Source organism: Aphelocoma coerulescens, chromosome 7, assembly GCF_041296385.1.
Source record: "Aphelocoma coerulescens isolate FSJ_1873_10779 chromosome 7, UR_Acoe_1.0, whole genome shotgun sequence".
Taxonomy (NCBI): domain Eukaryota; kingdom Metazoa; phylum Chordata; class Aves; order Passeriformes; family Corvidae; genus Aphelocoma; species Aphelocoma coerulescens.
In genome coordinates, this window is record NC_091021.1 from 10,889,132 (window position 1) to 10,914,810 (window position 25,679).

At 39.6% G+C, this 25,679-nt stretch overlaps 1 protein-coding gene across 4 annotated transcripts; it reads right to left on the bottom strand.

Annotated features, from left to right (window-relative positions):
- Window positions 1-200: 200 nt before the first annotated feature.
- Window positions 201-23,637, bottom strand: SF3B1 (splicing factor 3b subunit 1). Of its 4 annotated transcripts, XM_069022074.1 has the most exons (25): window positions 23,553-23,637; window positions 17,613-17,779; window positions 15,564-15,665; window positions 14,764-14,878; window positions 12,852-12,931; window positions 11,522-11,689; window positions 11,137-11,371; window positions 10,155-10,367; window positions 9,638-9,759; window positions 8,837-9,034; window positions 8,644-8,745; window positions 7,166-7,345; window positions 6,673-6,759; window positions 6,275-6,545; window positions 5,853-5,998; window positions 5,619-5,765; window positions 5,320-5,445; window positions 4,718-4,939; window positions 4,290-4,472; window positions 4,086-4,197; window positions 3,878-3,998; window positions 3,463-3,594; window positions 2,322-2,594; window positions 1,627-1,843; window positions 201-682 (listed from the first exon to the last, which is right to left on the bottom strand). In XM_069022074.1, the coding sequence occupies exons 1-25, from the start codon at window positions 23,578-23,580 to the stop codon at window positions 524-526; spliced, it is 3,906 nt and encodes a 1,301-aa protein (XP_068878175.1). In that variant the 5' UTR covers window positions 23,581-23,637; the 3' UTR covers window positions 201-523. The 4 variants fall into 4 exon arrangements, 3 of the variants coding, with proteins under 3 accessions (XP_068878175.1, XP_068878176.1, XP_068878177.1); XM_069022075.1 differs by lacking the exons at window positions 14,764-14,878; window positions 15,564-15,665; window positions 17,613-17,779; window positions 23,553-23,637 and adding an exon at window positions 13,245-13,933; XR_011152270.1 differs by lacking the exons at window positions 201-682; window positions 1,627-1,843; window positions 2,322-2,594; ... (14 more) ...; window positions 10,155-10,367; window positions 11,137-11,371 and having other exon boundaries at window positions 11,671-11,689; window positions 12,852-13,300.
- Window positions 23,638-25,679: the final 2,042 nt, after the last annotated feature.

The following is a 25,679-nucleotide window of genomic DNA, read 5'->3' on the forward strand; positions in this document are numbered from 1 at the left end:
TCAGCCAGGCTACAGCTACATTATTGCATGACAAAGATACACACATTAACTACAGTTGGTACATTTTTCTTATTTATTCAAAAGCTAGTGGATGACAAAAAGGGTTAAAATGTTTTATACCACCTATTTATTACATGAACAAATACTTAATCCAAAGGGACTCATTTTACAAGGCCCTCTGTCCAAAAACCACACACAAATTAGTTTTTATACACAAATGTTTATTTCTCAAATAAACTTCCCCTTTAAACACAAGGAATGAAATCTAAATCTTCATAAAGATGGATCCAAAACAAAATCCCTCCAGTACATTGTAATCACTGTTTTGTTGGTCACTACTGGCTTTAACTGTTTAACATCAAAAAACAAGGACATATTTAAAAAATCATGCTACTGGATACCTAGCTCTGCCTCTGACCAGCCCTACACTGATCTCCAAAATTTTAAAATTTTACATCATGAAATCCAAAGCATTTAACTGAACAACAGCTGTGCATTAAACACAAACAACTGAACAAGAAGATTATAAGATGTAATCAAGTTCATAACGAATATAGGTGTTCTTTTCATCATTATAGATTCTTGGATAATGTGCTATCAGAGCATCCTGTGATCCAATGTAGATTGAATTATAGATCTTCCAATAAACATCTCTGACTTTTCTGGCAGGGTGAAACAAACCCTAGAAAACAGAAAAGAACAAAATGTAATAAAAGCTTGAAGTCCCAATGTCTTTTATTGAATTTAATCAAGCATTAGAAAATAAGCATTTAATAAATGGGCAGAATATACAAGCTCTAGGAAAAAACAGTTCTATATAATAACAGTATATACAAACAGTACTTGCAAGAGACCTTCCCCCTCCTACTGACATCAATATCCTCATGCTGAGGTCCCCGCACTGCAAAAGTGTGAAATTCCCTACCTGCAACTTGCTACTAAAATGCTGGCACACCTTCTCTACACTGCCCTGCATTACCTTAATCCTTGCTCCCCACCTGTTAGGTGAGTTTTGATTCCATAGCCAACACAGCCACTGTTACATGCAACTACACGGAAAAGGAGCCTTCAGATTTTAGCACCACATGCACATTTACAAAAGCTGAACTGCCTAGTGTTGATCTAGCAGCATAAATTCTAATCAAGGCTCTGTTTTATAGAGCTTCACTCTTCTAATCATCTCACTATTTCTCTTGGCTAATGACAGATCATGACTATTAATCCTATCCTCTCATTTATTTATCTCACTGGTTACTTGTCATAACCCCTCCCACAGCTAATTTATTCCCCAGTCATTAGTTCACATCTTCAAAATTTGTGAGATGCTTCCAATTTAGAAATCAAAGTGCCAGGCTGTTTTAGTCAACTGAAAATCTAATTACGTGCTCTTTCTACACAAGTTCTGTGATGTAATCACCTATCTCCCTATACCAAACCCTCTGTTTACTGTCTATTTCCATTATTCAAGTCCTTGGCACAGATTATCATGTTTAAATAATACTTTGGAGACAAAAAGCCAGTTTTTCCTTTGCTGGAAATCATCCTCAGTTGACTTTTTTGTGTCCTGCAAAGAAGTCCTCCCTGACAACTGCTCTCTCTGCTGCCCCAGCACACACAAGACCATACCTGTAAACAATACTGCAACATCCTGCAGGGCCCAATAGCGACTCTGAGGCCCTCCAGAGCTCCCATAACTGCCTGGATGACGTGAGGAGAGGTTTCAAACACATTAGGCCACACGTAATTTAACAAGTGATTAAGGGAATCTTCACAGCCAAACCCATAAACACCGAGGGACATATGCTGCACCACAGCACTGGCTGTCTGTCTGTGTACAAGATCCCTGCAAAGAGAACAATGGGCTATTAATAAAATAGACTTAAAAGCAACATGATTGGACAAGCATAGTGTTTCTTTTCAGTTACACTTTTCTTGAAAGCACTAATAACATTTTTAAGCCATACTTACTGACAGCAAGAGGCAGAGTATCAAAAATCAATAAAGCGAAAAAAGATGTGTTTTCTGACAAATTACCGCACTCCAATTCCACAGAAGTACCAACAACAGAAATGATCAAAAGCCATTTTAATGGAAGAAGTCCTGACTCACTGAAGATGCTTTTACAATTTTAATCTTCAGAATTATTAGTGAAATTGGAGCATATATAATCCAAACTGTTTGCAAGTAACAGCTTCCAAATTACGCTGGTCACTTAAAGCCTTCAGCAAACAAGGACAATATGCGTATTTGCTATCGTTAACGATCAGGTATATACTTAAATATGACTATGGGTACCTGTACCACAGAAGAAGTGCACTCACCTGTCCATCAAAGCATCCTCAAGCAATGGTGTAACAGCATAAATGTAATCTTTTCCCATCTCTCCAATGTATTCAAACAGGAAAGAAAGAGATTTTAACACACCATTCTGGACATTCAGTTCTGGAACTCTGTATTCATTCATGAGTGCAGGCAGCACTGTGAAAGGTGAGCATGTTTCAGCCACAATAGCAATTGCTACTGTAGTACATACTCTGTTCTGCCTTTCCTGTACTTTCAAGTTGTTCAGCAGGGTGGCCAGTACATCGTGAGGTCTGGAAGAGACAACATGGGCATCCATGTCAATAGATTCAGTGAGGGCTTGGATAAAATTAGTTAAGCTTCAAACAAGTGGCAGAGAAACATGGCTCAGCCCTCATATAAAGTTGAGAGAACTGGGAAACAAACTGAACACTAAAAATGAAACACTAAACCATAGAACAGCTTAAGGATTTCTTTTCACAGCTAATATTTTTTACTTTGCCTAGACTTAGCTTTCTCCCTGCCTTCTGTTCCTCTTGTGAACTCTGGAGGGTAGCAGAGCCTCCCCACTAATACTCTGATCCCAGAGGCAATTACAGACTTGTATAAAACCATAAGCATTGACAGAGATAGGTTATGTCCTGCACAGAGAACAGTTACAGCACCCCTGGCTGCTTGCTCTATCTGCATTCAGTCATCAGTCACTTAAAGAATATGCATCATGGTGGTAACTGTGCTTCATTCCACAATGTGATGACTTGCAGTATGACCTTAGTGGAAACAAACCTTTGAAAATCAATAAACTACTGATTTGGTGGGGGGGAGGGAAAAAAAAAAAGAGAGAGAAGATAAATTATTTCAAGGAGAGTTTATGAAATAATACAAAGAAGGTACTGAATGCAAATCACAGTATCAAAAATTCATGAGACAACAGCTCTCACCCCCAAGTAAGACTCTAACCTTATTAGTCCACAAATTTTGTTCAGAAGCCCAACATCCCACGTTACTGAAGAATACATGACTGTATTCTTCAAAATGAGTAAAACCAAGTCTGCACATATAAAATGTAGAGAAGCTTGAATATTTCCCACCAGAAAACTAACAATCATCACTATGTTTGGTAACTGTGTGTAGAAGTGGATAAGCATTAAACCAACTTACCCAATAGCTTTTGCAATATAACCAAAAGTGTTCACTGTGGCTCTTCTGATAGCTTTCTTGTGAGCTTTTAATAACTCAAGCAGTTCAAAGCAGATCCTCATCCATTCTCTTGCAGAAACATACTCTGCACCTCTGAAAGAGAATAAAGTGAGTTACCTCTTCATTCATGCAAGAAGTTTTTAAATAAAATCACAAACTGCAGCACCTATTCATTTGCTATCAGAAGTAACTGCTTAAGCATTTCCTTTATTAGGTAATTCAACAGTCTAAGTATCTCAAGCTTTATGCACAACTTCAGAAATATCAAGAGATACAACACTAAATACCCTGATGCCGTATCAAATATTCAACTTGAGCTTTTGCTACAATAATTGCCCACACAGAAGGTTAGATATTTTATCATTACTCAACTTACCTGTCTGCAATACGCCCAACAAGATCAATACAATTTTCCTGTACTTTCTCATGTCTGTTCTTCAAAATAGGTGTCAGCCGTGGCAGCAGGTCTTTGATTGGTGGCGTCATCTTGTGCATACCTATTGAATTCAAAGAGGCACATTTAGTTTTATCATGGTTTTTTTATTTAGCTCTTGAACAGCCAAGTGATCAATACAAAAACATACCTATAACATTCACAATAGCCTTAAGCGCTCCAAGTATGCTGCCCAGTACTTCAGGATATTCTTCACCCAGGTACTCATACAAAACAACACCCAAGTGTCCCATCAGTTTTTCCTACAACCAAGTAAAAAGAGTTAGAAGTTAATTTTTCCTTCTCTTCTCATTACTATGACCTGCTAGAGCACATCTGGAAGAGAAGCCCATACCTCTTGACAGGTCTTCATGACAACTGCAGTACGAGAGATCAGGTCAGCAGCCTGCTGCCTGACTTTGGCTGATTTGTTGTTCAAACGCCACAAAACTGTACCACAGATCTGTGGCAAGTAGGGCTTAACTCTTTTGCCTAGAGCATTAACCACTGTGCCAAAACCATTCAGCATCACAGAATCCTGAGGGTAAAAACAACAAAGGAAAATCAGACAACAACACTACATTTTAACTAAACTTGTCATAATCTAGAATTGCTTTTTAAATGCTAACATTCCAGAGATGCCTCTGGATTTCACTGATTAGAGCACTGACATCTAGAAAGGGATTCTAAAAATCTAACTTAGAAGCATACATTTCCATATAACTAACAGTGAGATAGCTTACAATTACAGTGAACCAAATACTCCAACAGCCTTGGCCATACCTCTGTTGTCTGTTCCTGGAAGGCGTACAAAATGCCATCAATGAGCTGTTCTTCCAGTTTATGATCAATGTCAGCTGCCCCCAGATTTCCCATGATCTTCTCAATTGTTTCCATGACCATTTTTCTGTACTGCTCAGCCTCATCTTTCAGATCATCCACAATTCTAGAAATAATTTCTGCTGCTCCAACTTTATTTGCCAGCTCCACAGTTGTATCAACCAACTGAAATAGAAATGTTAAATAGGCAAACATTGTTAAAATCTACTTTCTGCATCTTGAAAACAATTTCCCTAGTCTGAAGAAACACATTAAGCCCATTATAAAAAAACTGTTTTTACCTTTAGAAATCCACCAGTGTTTTTAAGAACATAAATGGGGTGAAGCACCCCACCCTGCAACTGATGACTCATTCACAGATGTAAAATGTTGTGATAACCTCCTAAGAACCTGAAAATCATCTTGGCTACACAACTTCTAAATTGCTAGTACAAACAAAAATCAAGTTTCAGGACACAGACAAAAATAAGTACCTAGTCTGAATGAACATTCTAATTTTCTTCTACTGTAAATAATTTTCCAGCTAAAAAAACCATCAAATATACCTGTCTGTAATTTCTTCTGTCCAGTGCCATTCTGTGCTGCCAGAAATGTTTGAAGAAAGGTGGCAAGATTTCTGTTTTAATGTAGTTTGCTTCAACACCATCTGTACCACAGCACTGCTTTACCACCTGTCAGGAAATAAAAATCCAACAATTTTAATTCTGTGTAGGGGTGTGGGGTGGGTGATTTGGGGGTGGGTTCTTTTGCTTTTGTTTTAGATTTTTTTTTTTTTGCTTTTTATTTTAAGAAAAGGAAATACATACATATTCAGTATCAATGCTAAACTATCATTCTGACATACCTTCAACACAATTTTTTTCATCTCTTCATCAGGAGACTGGAACTCTCTGATAAGAATTAGCATGACTTCTCTGGTGTAGTAGTTTGCATACTCGGCATCCATGAGTGGAATCAGGTAACCAATAGCCTTCAAAAATGCAGCCAAGCCCTATTTAAATGCAAAATATATCTCTAATAAGTTACAGCAGGTACACATCCGTTTCAGTTCACACTAAAGAAAGTGTTTTAGATTTACCTTTCCTCTGTGTTGACGTATACCCTTCCACAAAGGCTTCAGGACAGAATCAAAGGACTCGATACCATAGGGAGTGGCTGCCTCAGCCAAAGCAGCAATGGCCAAAGCACTGATGGTGCGAACTTTCTGCTGCTCATCCACCAGCCCTGCAAGACAGTAGGGTTTAGTACCACTTCTTGTACTCACGTCTTAAGATCAAAACAGCAAAAATAGAGGAGGAGTGTAAAAGGCATTAACTTATTTTCAGGAATACTGAACCACTATTCATCTTCATTCATCTTTCAGAGTAAGCTAAAATGTTTCTCAGTGTCATAGCAACAACAAAACCAGGACCCTACTGTCACTGTGCCTTACTAAGGTATGAAAAATTTTCCAGATAAAAGTGGGTAAAAAAAAACTTTGTCTGGGAAAGCAGAACTTACCATGTTCAATAATTTCAACCAAGCTCCGGAGATGAGGCAGGATAGCACAACCCATAAGAATAGCAATCTGCTGTACAATCTTGATGCCAGTGTGCCTGGCCTGCCAGGACTTTTTGCTTTTACAGACAGCTTTCAAGAAGGGCAACAGAGAAGGAATGCCCAGAGCAGACGCAACAACAGCAAAGGCTCGAGCTGTTGTATTTCTGACATATTCATCCATGTTATCAATATCAGGTCGCATTGTGGAGATCATTGTTGCCAAACCAGCAGCCTGCAGCACAAAACACAAAACACACCAACTGGATTTAAGAACAGCACAGTTAATTGTTCTGCCATGCCTATAAACATGCACTTATATGTAAGCTAACTCGGTGCTTTAATAAAGGATGGAGTTTTACCTTAGCCAAGTTTGAAATAATTTCTCTGCCTTCCACTCTAGCATAGTAGTCTTCATCAATCAGCAGTGGTTCAATGACGACAAGGATCTGAAAAAGATAAAACAAAATAATATTATCTTTTATTAACACTTTCTGTAGTATTTCTAGCCCTACTAGAATCCATGACACAGAGATGATTCCATTAATTCAAACTTAAAGCCTTATGATGATCAGAAAAAAATTAGATCTATTACATTGTTTTTAGTCTCTTAAGGACATGGTCTGGAGACACTACCTAGATCAGGTAAGGTCCTTCCCAAATATGCATATATCATATTTATATCATGCCTCAATACTGTAAAGACTACGCTCCAATCACACTACAAAAACTTAAAGTTTGGCTTAAGAAATGTGAAAGACAATTATGTTTTAAAAAATTGTATCATCCTCTTCTGATGTGCACAAAAAATGCACAAAAAGAGCACATCAGATGAAATAGGAAACTGCAACAGACCTTGTGTACGTATGGTCGGACCAAGTCATCCAATTTGTACAGAATTCTGTCGATGACTTTGACAAGCAAGTGACGCTCCTGATCTTCGAGTGTTGGTGACATCAGCAGAGGCAGAATCTGATTGAACAATGGCCCTGCTCCGAACTCCCGAGCCTTATCAGTAATTTGCCGCAACGCAGCCTAAACAAAACCAGAGAACCTGCCAGTTAAACTAAGGAAACAACACTGAACAATCATTAAACAGATACTAACCAAGTTGCAATGTAACTGACTATACCCACAGGCTTCCAAGTACTTGCCCCAACCACCACAAAATTATTTCAAGCAATTTTACGCTGATCTGTTTAAACACAAATGTGTGATGATAAACACTGTGTTGTTAGTGCCCAAGTGTTCAGTTTTTAAGAAAAGCATGCTTCTGAGCTAATACTGGCTCCATCTGGAAAGTAACTTTACAGCATTTGCATCCCGGCAGCTTAGTGCTTGGTCAGTTTAGAGCATTTGCAGAAAAGACTGCTATTATGCTGCCTAATGCTTATGGCCAAAACTTAAATAAGAGCTACACTAAGTAGCTAATTTAAGTGTAACAAACAAATCCAAAAAATTACAAAGGCCTGTAAGCAAAACACACTATAAGCCCAGTTTCTCATAACTGTAAAAAAAAAAAAGACACAAGCCCTACACCATTTAGTGACTGACATTACTGTCCAAAGAGCAGCAATACTAAGTTACATTGAATTACAAAAAGCCACACAGATATAGAAGAGAAAGAAAGTAAGCACTAAACAGGGTGTGCTGTTTTGGCTGGAATAGAGTTGATTTTCTTTACAGTCACTAGTATCAGGCTGTGTTCTGGATTTGTGCATAAAACAGTGCTGATAACACAGGAATGTTTAGTTACTGCAGAGCAGGGCTTACACAGAGTCAGGGCCTTTTCTGCTTCTCAACCCACCCCACTACTGAGAAGTCTGATTGGCACAAGAAATTGGGAGGGGACCCAGCCAGGACAGCTGGCCCAAACTGCCCAAAGGCATGCTCCACATCATATGGCACCATGCTCAGCATCTAAGCCAGGGGGAAAGCTGGCCAAGGATCACTGCTAGGGGACTGCCTGGGCATCCCTTGGTTGATGGTGAACAAGTGTTTTCCATCTGCATCACTTGTTTCCTTGGGGTTTGTTTATTTTTTCTTTTTTTTTTGCCTTTACTATTATTATTATTATTAAATTCTTATCTCAATACACAAGTTTGCTCACTTTTATTCTTCTGATTCTCTCCTTCATCCCACCAGGGTGAGAGGGGGAGAAGCAAGCAGCTGTGTGGGGTTTAGTTGCCAGTTGAGGTTAAACCATAATAGATACCAAACCTTAGGTATCTATTATTCAAGAGAATCCCGCAGACCACTGAAGCTAAACTTGAAAACAATCACTAATTTTTGAAAAATGAGATTACATAAACATATCTGACAACTGATTTTACCTTTCGCATGGGAGGTGTGCCATTCTTAATTTTCAGAAGTAATTTCATTATTTTTCTCTCCTTCTGTTCCTCAGGACTCAGAGTTGATTCATCAACATCAACCTACAAGTAATTCCAGACAAATAAACGGGCATTACTACATAATCAAAAGAAAGCAGCGAAGTTAAATCAGCTTGAGTGAAATCTACTTTACCAGCAGCTTGTCAAAGTACTGGATATCATCTGGTTTCAGGAATGGCAGGTTGCCAGATGGCTGGTCATTAACGCTCTTCATCGTGCGGTCCTCTGTCTGCATGTGGAATCCTGTCATACCCCCCAGGGGGGTTGGAGTTGCTGTGAGCTTCCGAGCAGGAGTACGGATGGGCACGTAACCAGCTGGGGGTGGGAGAACCTAAGGAAGGAAGAACAAAATTCATTTTAATTGCAACAGATATAAAAAGAGGAAGCCATGAAATACTAAACATCACTTGAAGTTGTAGCTTTCACTTTATTTGTTTGGGGATTTGTGTGTTATGGCATACAACAGATCCCATGTTCACAGCAATACAAACTCACCCTGACCGCTTGTATTTGCACTTATCCTGTACTGACAACATTTCACAAGAAAGCTCAAGTCTCCAAGGATTAAAGCAGCACTTCAATAATTGTATCAACATAGTATACTTGCTGTCCCAGGATTTGTCACCCTGTTCCATGTGTGTCTGTGTCTGGACTTGATATTTCTATTAGTCAATACAGAGTACGTTTCTGGCCTTGACAGGCATTTCCAACACTGAGAAGCACAATAGTGATTTGCCTGTGAGATCACCTTTAGACCTCCCCTTTCTAAGGGATTTACAATAAATCAGTAACCAAGTCAAACAAGTGTGTACAATCAATAATCAATACTTACTGTGAAACCTTCTACTTCTGGGGGGAAAAAAAAAAAAATAATAATCCCTGGTAAGAAAAAAACTTCATCATGGTCTGCTGTATTTTAATTCAGATGAATTACCTTATATCCTTCTGGAAACATAGCATCCAACTCCTCATCAGAAAGCGGTCTGTTTCTCTCATCAATTTCCCTCTCCCAACGCCAAGCCTGCAGCTGTTCAGGAGTCATGCTCATGATGTGACCTATATTTAAATTTAAAAAAAAAGCATTAAAAAAAATCCTTTGTATACAGAAGCAGATGACTTGTTTACTTAACTTTTAAGTACTCTCCTGAGTCAAAGTTCCCATAGCAGTTGAATTCCATAGCCAGTAACATATCAAACTTTTACAGAGCCTTTTATCAATTTTTTTACCAACTACACTGAGCAGCAACAGACATGTAACCTTAGTCTCAATTCCCCTCCAGAACCGAGTTGCTGTGGACATTACCACAAAAATAGTAACTGAGCATACACTGACTGCTTTCATACAGGCAGCAGAGCATGCTGGGCTGAAGTCTGTTTCAAAAGACAGCACAAAAGAAACGCTTCATTCCCAACAAAACAAAGTGAAGCCTTAGACAAGGGACTGAGCTTACCTGGTGTAGGGGTTGCCATGTTCATAGCTGGTGTACCAATGGGAGTTTTGCCAGGTGTCAGAACAGGAGTGCTGCCACCCATCTGGCTCGCAGGCGTTTCATCCCAGCGTGATTTCCTTTTGCTTGCTCCTGGGGTTGGTGTCTCACCTATGGAGTCACCACCTCTATCTGTACGAGGTGTCTCAGCCCATCCACTGCCATGGCCCGGAGTATCTAAGGAAAAACAAACCAAATTTTCTCAGAAAGCTGAACAGTATATACTCCAACTATATTATCAATATTCAAATCCGTTTTCAGTATCAAATTAACAAACAGTATGTAAAAAGTAAAGACTGTTTTGGTGAACATTGAAAAAACACAGGCATTACACTAAAAATATCCAACAGAAAACTTTGTTTTATGAAAAAGCGTGTCATCTTCCTGCTGAACCTTGGCATAAAAAAGTAAGATTCTAAAAACAAAAAGAGAAGTACTCAGATATTCTAGGAATTGAACAAAGTACTCCCTGTACTCCCTTGATAAAAACACTAGGTAACAAGTGTTTCACCATTTTCTGACACAAGAGCCAAATTCAAATTAGGCAGATGAGAAAATGCTTCCAAAATTTGTTTTAATGACAACCTCTACAAAAAACCAAAACCATTCCAAAACAACACACACAAACATATTATGAAAGGTAATGCAACAAGTGCTTCTTTACTGTGTCCTTTGCACATTAAAATCCCACCTTGCAGCAGTCATTAGATATGACAAAACTTGGATTCCATTTTTGAGCCGAGATGGTTTCACGGATGCCAGTTAGGCACAGGCAGAACCCAAAGCTACACTCAGACAAGAACAACTCCCCACATCAACCACTAGATGTCAGAATATAATTACTTCTTGCCTGGCTTCTGAACTCACTGTTTACTCAAAGTGAAAAAAACCCAGTACAATCAACCGTTCGAAACTTATTAAGCACCTCCCAGTTTGCCAGAAATACCTCTTTCTGTTTTGGGTGTTTCATCCCACCGATTTTTCCGTGCACTGGAAGTGGCGCCTCCATGGCCTGGTGTTGCGTGACCGGGCGTGTCCCGGCCGGGTGTTGCAGCTCCTGCTGGGGTATGACTGGGAGTCGGATCCCAGATTTTTGAACCTGGGGTGGCACCTGGAGTTTCGCTGCCCTTTGCACGGCCTGGAGTTTCATCCCATCGCAGAGATGGGGTGTGTCCAGGAGTCTATACAAGACAAAACCGAAAGCATCAGTATCTCATACTCTACAGTAAAAGACTGCTAGTAGTTCTCAAGTACAGTAAGAAACTTCTGACTCAAGAGGATTTGCACTAATAAAGTCTTCTGTAGACAGCTGATGAGCACTAGGTCATTACCTCTGCTTGATCCCAACTGGACAGTTTTTTAGGTGTAGCACCAGGAGTCTGATCAGCTGTCTGATCCCAACGCCGTTTGCGTTTTGAAGGTGGCTGAGAAGCGGCTCCATTGACGACTTTAAGCTCTCCAGCTTTAGCTTTTTCAGCTAGTTGTTGCCTAATTTCCCTCTGTTCAAGAGCACAATAAAACAAACATAAGAACTCTTCAAATTATACTTTTAAAAGAGTTTTTTTCAGGATTATCATATCTTTTTATGGGGTTTTTTGAGGTTTTGTTCAAATAACCTGCAATCAGCTACTGCTTTCATTTGAAGGCCACTCTTTTTTCAAATTCTTCTATATTGACAGAGCAGCTGTGTTTGAGGGGCTGTTTTTAAACTGATTTTCCAATACAAGCCATTCTTGCAGCAAATACAAACACAGAGAATTTTTAAAGCTATCAGTTTCTGTCACCTATAGGTATACGCCTTAAGACCATTACCCATCTTCTTCAAACAAGTGCCACGTCAGTAAATTAAAGGTGGATGACTTAGAAAGTATGTCCACATGAGGTACATCCCATGACACAGAAAAAGCCCTGAGATTCTTATTTAAAATCCTGAGACGATATTGCTAAAACAGCACACTAACCCAGACTGTTTTGCACTCATCAGTGGATGCATGATCAGTAAGACTGTCAAAATTATGAACTAGTTCCTCAATTAAGGCAAGACAAATCAATGTTAGAAAGTCACTGGAACTACAAGGTCTTGCTCCAATTAACAAGATGGTACTGTAGGTATTACACAAGAAATCTGTTTATATTACCAATATCTTTTTACCTATTAAAATGAATTTTAAAGCATGTTTTTGGTTTTTCTCCTTTTTTTCTTTTCTCTCTAATATTTAAAACCAAATGCCCATCTTATACCAGATGTTAGTACTGCAACATCTGCTGTAGGTATATCACCAAAAGCCTTTTAAAACTTCACTGGCTTCCCTGTACACAGAGCTCACAAACATCTGACACTGAGTAATTCTCAGTCACTGTTAGATTTTGTCTGTCCAAGTACCAAGAAAGTCCAAGTACTACATAAAAAAAATCCAAATTAAAATACATTGAGACTATTTTTCCCTGCATTGCTTGGGTATTACATAGAACAGATGTTTTTTAGAACTTTCATTTTTAAATTCTACTGATTTTCAACATATGAAGAACATGATTTTCCAAAGAAATGGGCTTTTAAGTCAAGACAAAGTCAACAGAATTTATGTTCCCACTTTCCTAACACGCTTTCAAAGGCTGTAACATGAAACTCAGTCCAAGTGGAAAACCCTTCCCTCCACGCACCTCTTCTTTTGTTAAATGCTGTTCACGCATAACATCCATGTATGTTCTGGCATTCATTTTAGGGTCTGGAGTCTTCCCTCCTGCAGAAGAGAACAGCAACAGGAATGGAGCACAATGAGTACAGGATAAGCAGAAACTATGGACTTCTACTGTCCTGCTCTAGTATTATATTATTCCATGATCATTTAATTTTACTTTTTGATCGAAAATTTTTAAAATTACATGTATCTTACGTTTATTCAGTTTGCTGATCAATTTAACCTGTTTGAACACAAACATAACTACTGCAGTTTCAAACAAATATTTTAAAGCCGATAAAAATGATAAAATGACAACACAGTTAAGAGTCTTCAGAAGTGATGGGTTCCTGGGTTGCTAATCCGGAATACGTACACTTTCGTGCCTTTGTCTCCATCAGCAGTTCTGACTTCAAGCAGCAGAATAGAAGCCTAGAAAATTATCTCTTTACCATTAGTAACACTTTGGAAAGATATTTATAATCAAAACATTACCTTGTGTAAGCTGTTAAATCCTACTTGTTATCTGACTATAAATAACTATTGCATACCTAAGTAATGTTTAAATTGTTTTATCATAAAGACCCATTTATAAGTTTGACAAATCTGGACATGTCTCACAGACCTTCTAGTGTCATATTGTAACAGGGCTTCATTAAAAATAAAACAAAATAAAAAACCCCAAAATACTGTTTGATGACACTTTCCCCCTCTTCTCTTCTCAAGGTACACTTGTGATTGGGAGCTGAATGCAATACAGTACATACACCACCACAACAATACTCACAGGTAATGGGTTTTGTACACCATATGTTGTTTTATGCTCTGTATCTTGCATTAATTAAATTTTTAAATACTTTAAAAGAAGCCCAACTTTATAGAAATGAGACTTGTCAAGAAAAACACTTTTCTTTAAGAAAAATGTGCAGATTTGCTATACATGTGGTATAGCTATTATACTTCAGGGAAAAAAATAAACTTCTTAAACATTTCTATGCTGAAGATCACTGCCCAATTGGCTGTGTCTTTCTGACACTAGCTTTGATAGGACTTTCCTTTGGAATACTTTTTCACCATAATCTACACAGGATGTGTTGAACTGCACCCTTAAGAATGCAGACAGGACTGGCATATAGCAGTACTGCTGTAGGAAAGAAATTAAGGACAGTTAGTATGGGCCTGTGAATTCTGACAATACATGTTTATATCAATTACAATTAAGCAAGTAAAATAATTAATATCCCTATTAATTCATGCAGGCTGAAATTCTCATTTGTAAAACCTGCAAAATAGCTACTAATTTTAAGCCAACAGGCACCTTATTGCCACATGTGAAACTCACTCACCTGAAGAAAATTTCTGTCAGACCCACTAACACCCCTTCTCCTGACTTGCATTCTAAAATTATCAGAACAGACTTGAACTATTAATAGTATCAAAGTCTTATATATGCTTTTGTTTCTTTTAGCTATACCACCTAAAATTTACATAGGATGGTAAGAATTAGGTGCTCTACTAGCATTTCAAAAGCAGTAACCCTGTAAATCTATAACTTGGAATGAAAACTATCAAGGTACTGAATGAATCTGAGCACTCAATACACAAGTTGTTCAAAGTATAACGCACAACCCAAAACGAAATGAAAAGAGAAACCTTTAACCCTTTGTGTTTCTATGGCAATGGCTCATTGACAATTTTCTTGTCCTTCTACCTGGAAAGAAAACTCGTATTATAAAGATGAAGAATATGGCATCTAAATTTTCAACCAAATCTCTATGAAAAGGGGATGTTTAAAACAAAACTAAGTTTATAAGCATGCCAACAGAAATCAAAGGGCTAAAGACAATCAAAGACAAAAATTTCATAAAGGGTATAGAAAAGCCAAGATAAATTACCATCTGCAAAAGGATCAAGACGCTCAGGGGAAATTATCATCATCCGCCTGTGCTTTTTGTACTCATCTTCCCGATCTGCAATCTTTTGAGGACGGTGTTCTGCAAAAGGATCATACTAAAAACCAAGAAAGCCTGTTAGTCATATTTTTATGAAGACCAATACGAAAAGCATCTGATACTGTATTCATTTTCAGTATTATTAAAAAAGACCTGAATTATATTTTGCCTCAACTATGCAGGAACATCAAAACACTATACTAACTTAAATTTTACTTCTGTAACTAGAATGTTCATTTTTTTTTAACACAGAACTTATGAAATCACTTCTGCAAAAATGTGCTATTTTAAGAATTTATTCACTTGTTACCAAAGCATTTCATGCTGTTGACCTTTCCCATTCTTTTTGCAGGGTGATTTAGTTCTACTTCTTGTGCTTTTAAATTTTACAGAAAAATACTCCAGGAGCATAAAACTTAAGTAATTACATTTTCCTTAAAAACCAGAAGTATAAAGGACATTAAGTTTCCCAGTTATTTTAATTTAATGAAGTATCTGACTTCAATAAAAAAAAAATTCAATAGTTTAGTTTCTACATTCACGTTGGCTTTAACATGCACATGTGCCAATCTTTAGCACCCTGTGGAATTCCAAACTAAAGCAGTAACAAGCTTAATTTAATTAAAGCAAAATTTAATTTACATACATCTCATATTTCCAGAAAACAAGACCTGTTATTGATTAACACTTCTTTTCCCCCATGCCTACAACAGTATTTTACTGTGCCTTCAATTAAGACGTACCTGTTCAGTAGACTGTGGTATGTCATTAAGCAATGCCACTGGAGCATGGTACCCTGGCTTCTTCTGGCCAAGCAAACTTGTGGAAGGGTAGTCATCATCATCCTGTCAGTAAAGACATGGTGAATTTGTGATACTGATATTGTATTTAGATAAACTAACACCAAATGTACATGCTGTGGTCACAGAAAAGATGAAAATGGACAAGTAGAGTAGTTAATTCCAAGTTTTCACAAGCTTTCTCATATAGGTCTTATTATTCCCAAACTGCTGACTCAGATAAACCTGCTCATATCACTAAGCAGGCTCAAGTAGTCTTCAATATGCTACATTTAATCAAGTATGCCATCTACACTAATTAGACAAGAAGTCTGTATTTCGTATGAGCCCTACCATTACAGTTCCCATGTTGGCATGTGAGAACTGGTGAGAGATACTCAAACTATTTTTCTTAGAAGTCATATACATATACGGAACAAGACTTAATAGCCCTATAAAAAAGCTTCAGAAACAGTGAAAAATTGAGATAGAATTCATGTTAGTTTAGCTGTACTCAATCACAACAGCAATACAAGCACTTGCTTTTGTTACTTCTTCATATTAAAGTCAGTTTCTATTCAATTATTTACAGCAACCCAAAAGAAAAACTGCTCATAAAACTATGACATTTTTTCAGTGAGCCACAGAGTGATGGAAATTTTTAATTAAGGCATCCTTAGAAGTCTATAGATGACACAAGTACATCACTAAAAAAACACTCCATGTATTAATTAGTACTAAACAATCTTCCTCATTCTTAGAAATGAAATTCTCTCGGTGTAAGATATATTTATGTACTTATTATTTGAACTATAGCCTATGAATTTATGATTTGAACTGCAGACTCTGACTGCTCCTGCAACTGAAAATATGATCAAATGTTTAACAATAGAAATTAACATATCTTACAAGCAGGATACATAAGGAGAACACAGTATCGTGAGAAAGCCAATTCTTAAAAACAGCTCTGAAATTTGAACCAGAAATCTTAAAACAGTTTGTTGGCTGAAGTTTTATTAGATTTTTTTACCACCATTTGTAATCCTGGCAGCAATAACAGAACAAAGTTAATTATTCCAGTCAAGGCTAACACTGAGTACCAGGCCACACCTTTTTGCCTTCTGCTTGGGCCGACAAGGCTCTCAAAGCACAACTCATGAAGTACAAAGCCAGACTTGGAACTGCAGCCCCGCCAAGAAGGAGTTCAGGGAGCTGGTGGAGGAGAGGCTGGACATGACCCAGGAATGTGCAATTGCAGCCCAGAAAGCCAGATGTGTCCTGGGCTGCATCCAAAGCCCTGTGGGCAGCAGAGTGAGCAGGGGATTCTGCCTGTCTGCTCTGCAATCCCACCTGGCACACTGCATCCAGCTCTGGGGGCCCCAGCACAGGAAGGACAGGGACCTGGTGGAGTGCATCCAGAGGAAGCCACCAAGATGATTAGAGGAATGGAGAATCTCTCCTTTGAGGAAAGGCTGAGAGTTGGGCTTGTTCAGCCTGGAGAAGAGAGGGCTTTGGGGTGACCTAATTGAGGTCTTCCAGTAGCTGAAATGAGCCTACAAGAAAGCTGGAGGGGGACTTTTTCCACCAGCATGTGGTCACAGCACATGGGGGAATGGCCTCTAACTGAAAGAGAGTAAGTCTAGAGTGGATATTAGGAAAATAATTATTTTCTTTGAGGGTGGTGAGGCACTGGCACAGGTTGCTCAGAGAAGCTGTGGATGCCCCATCCCTGGAAGCATTCCAGGCCAGGTCGGATGTTGCTCTAAGCAACCTGGTCTATTGAAAGGTGTCCCTGCCCATGGCAGGGGGGTTGGAACAAGATGATCTTTATGGCCCCTCCAACTCAAACCATTTTATGATTATAAGCTTCCCAGGTAAGACATATTTGGTCCAATATGGCTTTAATAACAACTGGTTTTACTTCAAGCAACTGCAACTAAAAATTTCTCAAAATCAATTCTGGAATACTTATATTGCATGCCATAAACAAACAAAACATGTAAAATCACTTACATCTTCCAATTCGGTTGCTGCAATAGAAGTGACATAGCCAGCAAATCTGCTGTCGCTGCCACCATAAATCTCTTGATCATAATATCCTGTGGAATCAAGGCCTACTCCTTGTGCTTCATCAAGAGCAGGCTTTTTTCCTTGAATTTCTCGAATTTGTGCTTCAATATCTAGGGTAAAGAGACACACACACACAAAAAAGTCTTGTTACACATACATACAAGATGTAATACTCATGTTACTATGTACAGCAAACCAAGTTTTTATTCCCAACCTAAGATTATCACTAAAGTAATAAACATATATGACACACAAAACTATAAAATCATCATTCATAAGCTGGTATTCATCAACAGCTTTTCCTCAATGATCCAGCACAGACTACATAAATTGTATGGCCCAAAGCAAACTATTTAACTCAGTATTACCATATCTCATCTTCTGACAGAGGTAGCAGAGAAGGTAATTTACACCACAGCAATATTTCTCAACACTACACTAACAAAACCTTTTCACAACAAATGTAATCCTCTCATTAAAAAAAAGCCTTTCACAATGTTATCACCAATTTTGCTAAACAACTCTCTTCAAAAGAACTACTGCACAAGTTCTCAAAACAGATTTAATAAAACAAAAACTGTAAAGCTGTACTATCTTTTAATAAGTAAATAAAAAACCGAACCCTAATATGCCACTGGGTAAGAAGTTAATAAAAACTCCCAAAACTTAGGACCAGTTTCTTTTCACTTTGGCAGCTCAAATGTTATTTACTCTTCATTATTCCTGCCTGCACCACCATCTTTGAAGACTTTACTATTCTTCTGGATAACAAACACCCTTCAAACAAAACAAATGGGAGCTTTGTCATTCTTGTAGTGCGTCAGGATCTGACTCTAATCAACTCTGGCGGCCACCTTTGACCGTAGAAATTTGGTACTTTCAGAAAGAACATTAACTTCTTAGTTCAAAAAACAAGGAACAAAATTAAACCAGGCCTTCCTCCCATCCACTGTAATGCAACAAGAAAATAAATTGCAGTAATCCAACTGCCTTCAGCAAATGTAACTGTAGGTATACTGAGGCACAGCTAACTGTAAAAATTATTTCTGTTTTCATGCAAATTTTGAGCTAATAGATATGGAAAGACAATTATCCATACAATGTAAATTTCACTAGATCAAACAATTATTTTAATGGTCAAGAAGACACCCAAGAGTTGCATTTCATGGCTGCAAGGAATACAAAGGATCATGCTTGAGAGGAAGAATTGGATTACAAAGTCTCAAAAGACCCTTTCAACGTCAGTAATTCTGTGCTTCACCCTCTCCCACTTGAAGTGGTATTGCCTGCTACATTAACTTAAAGGAAATTTGTCAATTTACAAAAAAGCTACAGGAAATGTAGTTCACAAATAATCTTGAATCCTGGCTATTCAGTAGTTGTTTACTACTGTTGCTCACTTCTCTTTTCAGGATGAATAGATTTGACACGTTTTTCCCACCAAGTCATCTTGCAAAAGACACTATACAGTGTTATGCAACACCTGCTAGGAGACCTGACAAAAAATAAGAATACTTTTTTTATAAAGCTAAGATTATTAATAATGCAAATTATTGGATCAGAATGGATTAGTTTAAAAGTTTCAACTCTCAACACTGCAAGCTTCAACCTTAACGTCACAGCTGGGTCCTTTTCTTATCACAGACTGCCACTAACCAAAAAAAAGAAACCAACTCAACAAACAACAACAACCAACCACAAACCCACTGTAAGCCAAATTATGCCTCTGGTACAAAGACATTTTCTAGGGAGGCAATTCAACACAGTTTTACCTGACAAATCTCTGCCACATAGCTATGAGTGAGAACAGCAGGACTAAGTGTTCGCTTAGTCAGAAGGAAACACTGACTTCACGTGAAGCACCGTATTCACTGGCAGCAATTCCTGCACTGCTTTAGCAAGGAAAACCAGCAGAAATGTGTTTCTGAACTCATCCAGAGTCCCACACACAGGATATACCCTAAATGCTGATAAGGAGAATCTTGCTCCAGCCACTTCAGGGCTTCCATCAAACTTCTGCAGCTTTCTAGAGCAGAGTAACCGGGACAGTCACCACTGCGTTACAGAAACTCGTGATGCCTTAAGCTCATGAGAAGCTGAAACCTCACAAAAGCGTTATACTGCTGACCATGAGCACCTCCTGAATCCTGCCTGAGGGTACATCCTGTTCCCTCTAAAATTCTGCACAGCCCAGGGGACTGCTGTAAGTCCAGAACTTGGGACACATTGTTCTCCAATGTGTTAGTTCCGGGAGAAGCAGGAGAAAGAAATTACCACCAAATTAGGGATCTTTCTCTTGCTCACAGAGGTCTCTGATTGCCTTCAGAGGCACTTACAGTGTCCTCCTCTTAAGATATTCCACTTTTGTGGAATCATCCTATGGCATGGCTATGGAGCCAGTGCAACTCAAATATCTTCTCCACATATTTTTTTGTTATTTCTGTTTCCTCCAGAGAGCAGATGAAGCTCCTGACTCCTTTTCCAGCCTGGTGCATTGCAGTACTGGAGTGGAAGGGAACACCTGAAGCTTCCATCTCTACCAAGGACAACACTACCAGCACTGAGTCGGTGCTTTTAGAGTACACCATCACCATTTCCTTTATTTCCCAAGAGCAATTACAGGAACAACAAACACCCTGCCTCTTCAGTAGGACACTACAGCCTGACTGAACATCCATAGTTGTAACCAACTTCAGCATGAAACAAAGCCTACAGATCTTGCCTACAGGATCATCCTGCCTTTCCATCACCTGTTCACTGAATCAACCTGACCTACAGCTCCAACACATAACACACTAGGCAAGCACCCTGCCCTGCATGATGGGCCACAAAGATTTGCTTGTGCATGGCCTCCCACCTTTAGTATCACCAAGAGAGTAAAGTAAAACAGTTGTGGGATTTCTGCAGTAAAAGTATTAACACAAAAATATTTTCCTGTTGATAGTTCTTACCAATACTTAACATACTAAGGCCTTGTCCTCTAGCTTTATTTTTAAGACAGCTATACTTAATGAAGAGGGTAGAGGTCTCATTTATTGTCGGCCTTCTCCTTTAAATTACAGGGATTACATCTGTTGGCAGGGTAAGACGCATTCTCATTTTCCTACAGCAAAACCTGCTGGGTTATCCATACCAAAAAACAAAGTCTGCATAGGGTCAACAAACCTTACTGATGGCCACCCTAATTTTCAACTAATGCCACACAGCCTCCAGGTGCCAGTTTAAATGAAGCACTCTAGAGAGAACACCCATCTGACATGAACAAAACTCCCTGAACCAGGAGGCCTGTAGTCACAGGCAGCCTGGCTGCCAGTTTGGAAAGCATTGCATATTTAGATGGAAAATGCTATTTTAACATTCAAGATGTGTTTATCTTCCTTGAGTTAACTGGCTCTTTCTTGAAAAAGATCACACCGTATTTAATAAAGCTCTGTAATAAAAAGCAAATTAAGAAAGAGTAGTCACAAAGCCTAAAGATACATTGTGCAGAGCAAACTACCTGCTTAATGACTTAGTCCAGCAGGACATAACGGAAGCTTCACTCACAAACAGAGAAACAGGAGAGGGAGTGGGACATAGGGAAAAAAAAGAGGAGGAATATAATATTCTACTGATAATTCCTTTTCTGTATTTTACTCTATTATTTATGTATTTTGGGATTTTAGAAGAAGTAACTTCAACGTGCAGTTGATTTGAAACATACCACAAATGTTGAATATTATTAAAGTCAATGTAAATTCAAAGCCTCTGAACATCTAGCTCACAGACGAGCTTTCTCAAAGTATCTGCTCCGTTACCACACATGTAGTTCTACTCTCAACATTAAAAAAAGAAGCCCCTGTGCTGGAGAGGTATTTTACAGAGTAAACAGGTTCTGTGTTTTCATGTCTTATCATATTTTTGCACATTTAGCTTGCTCTTGTGTGGATTTATTTTTAGCTCCTTTAGCACTTTTACACATATTAAGTCAATTATGTTTGAAGATCTCTGTTCTTTTCTGAGCAAGAAAAGAAATTTAAATTAAAAACGACCTTCAACAGCATTGAAAGGCCAAGCATTTATTGAAGTTTTCTAAGCCGCCACTTAAAACTTTACTTTTCAGCCTCGAACAGACTTCCCGTTTAACTGTAGTTCCCTGTAGCTGACACAACCTCGAACTGTTTTGATGCTTCTTTCAAGTTGTGTCTTGAACACCTGAATCGGTAAGTATTTAACAAACAGTACAAATATATCAAAAATATTTCAAGATGATTTAGTAACAAACAACTCAATTTGAAAGATTAGTGAGGAACTGAAAAAACATAGAACTCAGAAGCAAAATAACCAAGCTGCTTAGCTAATGCCTCCATGCTGGGAAAGACCCTTACATGATCATGCCCTGTCATACACATTTTTACTTAACTACCCTCCCCCTTAAAACCTGTTCTGATACAACACTAATCAAAACACATCCAACTGGAAGCATGTCAGTGTTTTCACTGAAGCCAGTGCATCACCATTTCCTGCAATAAATAAGCAATTTCAGCTTGGGAAAAAAAAAAACCAAACCAAACCAAACCTCGACAATTCTACTATTTTAGTACGAAAATCTCTTTAGATAGTAGAAAAGGCAGAGCACTGTGATGGGTAATACTCATTTGGGTAGTATCTCACACAACCCTTATGCATGTCACAGCATACAAACAAAGCACAGGACAACTTCTGTAATTATATAAAAAATACCCTAGAATTCTTTAAAAAAAAAAACCCTTCAAATTAAATTTTTTAAAAAAGTAAGGAAAACAGTTTAAGCTTTTCTTCCTCCCTAAGGTCAGACTAGGTCTGCAGTGTTAAAGACTACATTAACCCCACCTCCAAGGGAGATGATGGCTCTCCATCTGAAAAGCTTTTTCAGTGCAAAACTGGGAAAAAAAAAAAATCCTAAAAGACAATGAATACCTTGGTGCCCTGCCTACCTCACAGTGCACAACCACCATCCAGAGGTAGTTTTCAATTAGTGAATTAAGGATATAAATTAAGACAAAACACAGCAGATCACCTATCGTACACAGAAACACAAGTGAAAAACCCCAAAGCAAAAACACAGAAGCAGTGTAATTCTACAAATTATTCTCCGTTGCCTGAAGATACTTAAGCGCAGGGCAAGCTGCAGTCAATGCCCACAAAGACAGCTTTGATTCACACTGAGAAGAGCTGGAAGCAGCAGTGCACACAGGCACACGGCACCTTCGAGCAGAACACACCGCCTGAGAAAGCCCTCACTCAGTAAATCGCTCAGAGAGCCGCTTTACTACGTAGACACTCGGCCGGCAGGAAGTCTGTGTAAAATGGCAGCTCAAATGCTCCAGACCTCACGCTCTTTCCCCTCCTTCGGGGCACTTTTCTCAGCAAGCACCGCGGCGGCTCAGTATCAGCTCGGCCGCGCCGGCTTCCAGCGGGCAGCAGCCGTCCTCCCGCCCTCTCCACTCCCCCGTTTACCGAGGCCAAAGGGCTCGGGCAGGGGAATAACCGCGCGCTGCCGCCACTTGTGATGCGAAACTCGCATCAGCAGCGCGGCGTTTCCACAGAGCACCGGCCGAGGCCCGCTGGGCGGAAGGAGGCCGGGGGCGGGGAGTTCAGAGACCGCGCTCCCCCGCACGGGCCTGGCCGCCGCTCCGTCCCACACCAGCACAGCGAGAGCTCCCCCTCATGCCCGTCCCCCGCCCGACCCGGACACGGCGCTGACGAGCGCAGCCGCCATTACACACAGGCCCGGCCCGCCCGGCCCCCGCCCGACGAGCCGCGCCTGACGCTGCCGGGAGCCGGGGAGAAACACAAGCAGCGGGCAATATCCGAGTGCGGCCCCAGCGGGAGCGGACACGCGGCCTTCCGCGGTATTTTTACCTTCGTGGGTCTTGGCGATCTTCGCCATTTTGTGCAGCGCCAACGACGCCGAGGCGGAACTGGCGCGGCCCCGCCGCTTCCGCCACACGGGGCCGCCAGAGCCAGCACCGCGCAGGCGCGGCCACCATCCCGCGGGCCGGGGGCCAGGCCCCGCCCACCGCCTGATGGACGGCACGCCCAGCCAATGGCCGTGCGGGAGCGGCGGGGGCGCGCGCTGAGCCCAGCCCGCCGTGAGGGCACTTCCGGTGAGGGCGGTGGGCAGGGAAGCGCCAATATGGCACTGATTGCTGAAAACTTCCTCCCCACAGACATTGGGCTCTTCCCGGGGGCTGGCCGCACTGGCATTGGGGTGCCCTGCTCTGTTTCCCAAAGTGCTTGACCTGTGTTTCATCTGGTCAGGGTAACTGGCCCAGTGCCAACAGGCGGACTGCTGGCTACCAGAATAAAGCACATACATGTTTTTTGCCACAAAATGTGGGCTTAATCGGATTAAAGCCCTTCAGGCAGGTCAAGTCTGTTCAATATTTTAGTAAGGGCTCGAAAGAGGGAAGGGCAGATGTGTTTACAAAATTGGCAGATGACACCAAACTGGCCAAAACCGCTGGCAGGTGGAAGAAGGAATTGAGAATCATCTTACATTGATTCATACATGAAATAATCTAAGATCAAGGAGGAAAGCTTTAGCAACAAAAAGCGGAAGTTATGACATATTGGAATTTTAAGTCACTATATGAATTCAAAGTGGCAAAAACAGTCAAAAACTGATGACATGGTAAAAGCAGATCTAAGCTATATGACTATGCGTAGCAACATACTGCTGCAGTGGAAGTAAATTTTACTCCAGGCCATTAAAAATTGTGTTGCATACAAAACCTGGAAAGCAATCATTTCACTTTACTTAGCTCAGTCAAAGCCACTGATGGAGTTCAACAGAGACATGGGCAAACTCAATATAGTCTAGAAGAGAGGAGGAACAATCAGATGTTTACGAACGTGACCTAGGTGGGGATGTAAACAAATTGTTTAGCTGTTCTGCATAACTGACCTCACACCACTTCCACATTTCATTTGGGAATTATTAACTTTTCCCCCCAGTTCTGTTGATGTGACAGACACACATTTCAGCATCACTGTCTATCATACACTTAATAACTGAATAGGATTGCTTCTGTCCAGATGCAAAGCCCTGGGAACTCTCCCTTACAGTCAAGTATTGTGAACAAACTAATTTTTTATTCTCCCAACTTTTAGTAGTAGTAAAACATCAAGGCTGGCTACACAACCTAAGGAAAAACTCCACAATTGCTTAATGATACAATGCATCAATGATAGTGCATAACACAGTGTCATATGTAAACTTACATAGTTTATTTACCATCATGCAGTTTTATTGTACAACTGCTAAATCCTTAATCTCCTTAGAAGTTTTTGCAACAAGTGAAGTCAACTTGAGAACTTTAGATCAAGTAAAATGCATAAACTGTTTCCAAAATGGGAGATAAATACATGATGGCAAGACTCATATTGACTCCCTGCTGATCACTCCTCTTACGAAAGTTGGTAGTTCACATTATGGCATTTTGAGGGTCGTCTTAAAAGAAATAATGCTAAGGTCATGTGTTTGTGTTAATACATGTATTTGATTAGCCAGCTGATCTAAAGATCTGTCTTTGTATTGATTGGTTTGCAGGAACTTGCTGAACAGTTCTGCTTGTAATAATTTACATAACTACTTGTACTCAAATGTTCCTAAGGGTGACTGTCATTTGAAGGTGCAGAAGGTCTTCTGTTCTTTATTCTCAGTGTTATTAAACTCTCATTCTGCATTTCCAGAAAGATGCAGTTGCACGTAGTCAAGGGCTACAAAAGGAGATATTTACCAAGCTGCCCAGGGACATGTGACAGTAAGGTTGAGGCAAACTAATTCCCTACTGCAAGAATTTAATGCATGTAACTATTTTAAGTAAATGTCACATGCTCAGATTCACCACGAAGATAATTTTGCAGTAACTTTCTCTTGTTTCTTCAGCCTGACTTCCAACTTACATTAAGCAGAACAGTTGCAATATTACATTTCTCCTGTTACTAAACAGAACTGAGCTCAGGGACGAGGTCCCAAGGAACACT

Coding starts and splice junctions, on each gene's coding strand:
- SF3B1 (XM_069022074.1), bottom strand. CDS start 23,580: ATGGCGAAGATCGCCAAGACCCACGAAG. Junction 11,690..12,851: donor AGCATTTAACAAAAGAAGAG/GTGCGTGGAGGG, acceptor GCTCTTGAACAG/AGGGAAATTAGGCAACAACT. Junction 6,760..7,165: donor TCCGACCATACGTACACAAG/GTCTGTTGCAGT, acceptor TATCTTTTTCAG/ATCCTTGTCGTCATTGAACC.